The sequence below is a fragment of the Erpetoichthys calabaricus genome, chromosome 3 (genome assembly GCF_900747795.2).
Source record: "Erpetoichthys calabaricus chromosome 3, fErpCal1.3, whole genome shotgun sequence".
NCBI classification, from domain to species: domain Eukaryota; kingdom Metazoa; phylum Chordata; class Cladistia; order Polypteriformes; family Polypteridae; genus Erpetoichthys; species Erpetoichthys calabaricus.
In genome coordinates this window covers 236,161,964-236,167,745 of record NC_041396.2, presented here as the reverse complement: position 1 = coordinate 236,167,745, position 5,782 = coordinate 236,161,964, and the positions used below count along the sequence as shown (strand labels likewise).

The 5,782-nt window shown below is 35.1% G+C and overlaps 1 protein-coding gene across 1 annotated transcript; it reads right to left on the bottom strand.

Annotated features, from left to right (window-relative positions):
• Positions 1-1,633: 1,633 nt before the first annotated feature.
• Positions 1,634-2,684, bottom strand: LOC114649434 (trace amine-associated receptor 13c-like). The gene has a single exon (XM_028798924.2). It carries the CDS (start codon positions 2,660-2,662, stop codon positions 1,706-1,708), a length of 957 nt encoding a protein of 318 aa, XP_028654757.2. The 5' UTR covers positions 2,663-2,684; the 3' UTR covers positions 1,634-1,705.
• Positions 2,685-5,782: the final 3,098 nt, after the last annotated feature.

Here is a 5,782-nt window from a genome sequence, read left to right as displayed (position 1 = left end):
CCATTTCTTGAAAATCCATCTATTCTTTATGCAACCATGATTCTTTTTTTTAATGATATTTTACAGATTATATAAGTTATAACTTTGCAAAAAAAAAAAATCGATAGAGGTGCTATCCATCCAACTAATCATGTTCTCTATGCGCTTAGTTAGTTTAGGTTTGTAAAGTCTATGGGCCGATCTGTGTTGGAAGCAGGGAAAAGCCTCAGAAAGAGGACTAATCCTTTGTAGGCTACACTTATTTTAATTTGCACAAGTGTAACATATAGTATTTTTGCCAGTTTTTAATTTCCTTTTTTATTGTTCATCAGAAGCAGAAAACCTATCTTGATTTTTCTTTGAACAATCATTCTTTTTTATTCAGAAATAGCACTGTTTTTACAAAAATGTAGTGGATTATCGGTGCAGAAAGAAATGTACAAATGAAAGTTGAATATGCTGTATTTGTTTATATTAATGTTGATGTTGATTAAATGGTAGCCATCTTACTGTCTAAACTATAGTCAGAAAATATAATTTTTTTAACTGTTCAGATTTTTCTGGTTTCTGCTTTGTGCGTGATGCTACAGAGATAAGCTCAAAGCCCTTACAACCTTGAAAACATCTGGAGGATGAGTGAATAGAATCCTTAGTAGTAGATCAGTTCTGGCCATAAGATAGCACACATTAAAATATTTTGGTTGTATTTAGTGTATAAGCTTTACCAATATTAAACAGAAGATTAAATGAATACACACTGATCAGGCAAAGAACCAAGATCAATATCAGGTAAATCAATATAACAGCTTTATTGCAGAAGAACAATCAGACACCATGGCAAGTCAGATTACAGTTTTGATTAATTAGCCTGTGATGAGCCATTTTGTGCACAGCACCAATCAAGCAAGAAGGAAAAAAACATTCTCTAACACTTACTAGAATTTTCCAGATATTACATTCCAGAACACCCATAGGTTTATTTTACCCCAGCAAAGATTACAATATTACCAGCAGACCTAATACTGGCCCAAACTTATTTCAGTAATATGCTGAGGCAGGCCATCATTAAGTAGTAAGCAATCTCAGCAAGTAAAGTACAAGTAGCAACACTTGACATGAATTTAGTCAATCTAACATTAAGACTTTCAGGCCTCCAAGCTTTGCAACAGTAATAGAAACCATCTTTTTTCCACAACAAAAGAAGAGAAACAGTATAAGAATTAAATAGTATCCACTCATGAATAATACACTTGGAATGCTAGGGTAGACAAAACATAACACATTTGTGAACTATATTTGGTAGTAATGTCATCCATTTTATGTTTTACTTATTTTATTTTTGCACAAGGCAATCAAAAATCATGCACTCATATTTATACTGAGTCACACAGAAAGGGTAAAAGGAATAATTCAGTTTTTAATGAACCAGAAATTTCAAGAGAGTGAAGAATCTGAAATAGACATTTAGAAGTTTTGGGTAAATTCTAAGGTTTATGTGTAAAGTTTATACATTTAGAATGTTAAAATATAACATAGGCTTAAGGATCTTGAGTCATGCACTATTGATATTTAGAATATTAAGAAAACACTTGGCAGTTAATATAATAAACTATATTTTGAAATTCTGATAATAGAAAATTACATGTTAGTGAAATGTGAGTATAAGTAAAAAGAACAAGATTTTTTATAATAAAAAGAAGAGGATTAAGGAGAAGTGTACAATTACTTAATGGTTTTCTGGAAATAAATTAACCAGAGAAGACTCAGGGTCACATATCCTAAGAGTCATGATAAGTTTAAATGACTTCTGAAACCAAGAATAAAATAAAGCGTAGATGATAGGATTAAAGCCAGAGTTAAAAAATACAAGCCATGTAAAAGCATTGAATACTATACGAGGTGTGGAAAACCTTGTGTATGTGTCAAAAATGATACATAAATAATATGGAATCCAACAAAGAAGGAAAACAGCCATTGCAATTCCTAATGTTTTTGCTGCTTTCCTCTCTGACTTTTTAGACATGTTACACTGATTCCTTTCCTTTGTTACCATTTGTTGAGACATTGAGTTAATGATTCTCAAATGTCTTTTAGCAACTATAAAAATTTTTATGTAGAGACTAACCATTACAGAACAGGGAAGAATGAATGTAGCAATAAGATCCACTAAGCCCCAAGTTTCTGTATATATTACATCACATTTTCCTAAACAAATATTTACATTTTCATATGTAAATGTAATTCCTTTAAAATAAATCAATACCCAATTGTACAAGAAGGATACTGCCCAACTAGTTGCAATAAACATCTGTATTACAGGAACTGTTATTTTAGAAGAATACAGCAGAGGATCACACACAGCAATATAGCGATCGATAGCAATAAATACTAAGTTACTAACAGAAACCGAGGTAAGTAAGATACTGATACAGAAGTAAATAAAACACAATGTGTCCCCAAAATACCAGCAGTTTTCAATGATTTGTATAAGTTTGAATGGCATAGAAAAAATTCCCACCATAAAATCAGCCACTGCCAATGACAGAACAAGAAGATTGCTTGGTGTGTGAAGCTGCCTAAAATGAGAAAAGGAAATAATTACCACAAGGTTTCCAAAGACAGTAAGCAAAACAGTAGATGCTGAGAAGGCATAAAGGATAACAGAGACTTCAGGTGCTCGCATTTCCTTGAAGCAAGACTTGTTGTCAAAAGGATAACAATGCTGCATTTTTCTGAAGAACTATTTCTATTGTTTTGTTTTGTTTTTTTCAATTTTCAAAATGGTTGTACAAAAACCATCTATTCTATTTAAGGTGTTTACACAAGTAATATAACAACCCTTAGTAATGTGAAACCTGCTCTCTTGCTATTTCCCTCCTAATGCAGCTCTTGATGGTTTATATAGTTGAGGTGAGACAATTCCATTTATCTTGGGGTTTTGTGTGAATTTCTGATGCAATTTACTGATGACGAAAATAGTTTAATCAATGAAAAGTAATATACCAAAAAAGTACATATCTTGTGACATGTTTTTTTAGTTTGCATCTTTAATTTTGCAATGATTTACAGAAATACAATATTAATTACATGAATCACATTCTAACACCCTTGTCTATCAAAAGATCTGTGACTTTCTCAGACACTTTTGTGCAGAATAATAAGTTCAGGACCTACCCAACATCAACCCATACTCACACACTCCCCAGTATTCCCTGAGTGGTCATTAGGAAAGGAATATAAAAACAATACATACTGTAAATGCTGGAAAAAAGGATTGAGACTTTACAAAAAGATATGTAAACACAACAACAAACTATTAATTCATCCATCCATCCATCCATCTCCAGGGCAGGGTCTCAGCTATCCCAGCAATCAGTCCATAGCAGGGTGAAAACACTAACACATGCACAAACACACTAGTGCCATAGTTAGCAACACTTATTCACCTAACCTGTATGTCTTTTACGGTGGGAGGAAACTGGAGCACCCACAAGAAACCCATGTGGACATGGGGAGAACATGCAAACTCCACACAGGAACCCCCCAGGATGTGAACCCCAGTCTCCTTTTGTAAGGTAGCAGTGCTACCACTGCCAAACCCAGTTTTCACAAACTCCAGTGTACCTGTTAGGAGCACAGAGTACATATTGGTTAAAGGTGGACATCTTATTTTTTTGTGAGATTCCTCTCTGTGACTGCATAAGGCAAGATCAGTTTGTGAATATAGCCTTCTGATTTGGAAAGGTTAATGTCCATATTCTAAGCCTGAACATTTGAGAATTTGTGACAGGAGCATTGTTTCAACATTCAACCTATCACATGTCATCGACAAGCTGATGAATATTTTTTGTCATTTTCTTGGCTGTAGCAGACCCTGTCAGTTGAAAACTGTTACCTGCTGCATTAGTGTACATTTTTTTTTTGTAGATGTCATGAAATAACTCAGCACTGCACTAACCCTTGTTAGATAGTCTATTACATTAAACAGTATAATGTTTTTGTGCTTTCTCACCCTTTCAATTCCAAAATTTGTTGTCTGAACAACAGCAACATTTGTTTATATAGCACATTTTCATACAACAATGTAGCTTAAAGTGCTTTACAAAATGACAGAAAGTTACAAGAAGAGTAAACAAATGAGATTAAGCAATAATATTAAAGAATAACAATAAAATAAGGTAAGGCAGGGGTTGGTCTCATGAAGAGCTGAGACACCCGCCTTCATTCCATCATTTCAGGGGGCTTCATGGTGCCTTGATCAAGTGGTGGTGGTGCAGATCGCCACCACAGGAGAACCAGAAAAGACAACAGAGAATAGTAGAGATTTTTACAGATTGCGATCCCTGAATAATTTGATAATTCTGTACCCATACAGCTTACTAGCTGCCCCCGCACCTCCACCCACGTAGTAGTGAAACAGGGCAAACTTTAAAAATCAATAAAAAATTTAAAAATTTAGAAAAATGTAATACTGGCCAAGCAGGAGGTAGGTACGCTACAACGTTAGACATTGGCACTGCATCTGATCGTGTTGAGCTCTGACGGGAGTGTTTCCCCCGTGTGGGGAGAAAAGTACGTGGCCAAAATATCTGTGGCAATCAGTAGCTACCCTCTAAAATACACATATCTCCTTAACAATCTGTAGATGATAATGTCTGATGAACAAACAGGTATCGCTAGCTAAGTGGAGGCAAGGTTCGCTCCAACAAGTGGTGAGTGGTAGATTGACTCAAAAGGAGGTTGACACATGAGTGAGGAGGGCCCTGCCCCACTCCACTTGACCTGCAGCTGCTCTCTCGGATTTGCGCAGATAAAACAGCACCACAAAGCAAATTATAGAAAAAAATCCTTCTATCAGTAAAGTATTTGAAATGTTAGGTGTATAACAGCTGGCGCCCTTCCCGGAGTTTGTTTCCTGCCTTCCGCCCTGTGTTGGCTGGGATTGGCTCCAGCAGACCCCTGTGACCCTGTCATTAGGATATAGCGGATTGGATAATGGATGGATGGATGGATGGATGGTGTATAACAGCAAAAGGCTGCCTCACCACTTCTTTTAAGCTTGGCTCTAGGAATTATAAGAAGATCTTCATTTAAGATCTAAGGTTACGACTTGAAGAGTAGGGGGGCAGGCATTCCAAAATATATGACAGTGCAAGATTATTTAAGGTTATGTAAACCATTAGTAACATTTTAAAGTAAATTCTGAATGACACAGGTAACTATTTGTAATAATGCTAAAAGAGAGGTGAGATATGCTCAGATTTTATTTTCCTAGTCAAGATGAAAACAAAGGACCACTTTTATATGTGCTTTCTGGATGCTCTCTGCATACAGCCTGGATATTCTCTGACTTGTGATGCTGTCTCCTCAATGCAGTCATCACTATTTTGCAGTATATCCTTCATATTTAATCTACTGAAAAAGCTCTTCCAGTATTTAAGAAGTTATTTTCCATTTATTTTTGTCATAATGCTGCTTGTAATTATGATACTTTTCACTTTTAACTGGTATTGAAGCAGTGGTGGAACATTTCCCTCTCCTTTCCTCCTTTTTAAATTATAACAAAATATGCATTAAATATTTCTTTCTTTGAATCATGGTGAATGAGGATAGGATATGATTCACTTTTGGCATTCTTGCTTTACAGCTAACGCTATTGTTTCTCTTAGTTGCTTTATAGATTTTCAGCACAATTTCATTGTATTGCTGACTAGTGTGTGTGTGTGTTTATGTGTGCAGACCCATTAACCAAAAGCAACATTTAAAAAAAATGAAAATGTTACACATAACTCATTTCATAATT

Excerpts from the sequence above, each read along its gene's own strand:
- LOC114649434 (XM_028798924.2), bottom strand. The coding sequence starts at position 2,662 with ATGCGAGCACCTGAAGTCTCTGTTATCCTTTATGCCTTCTCAGCATCT.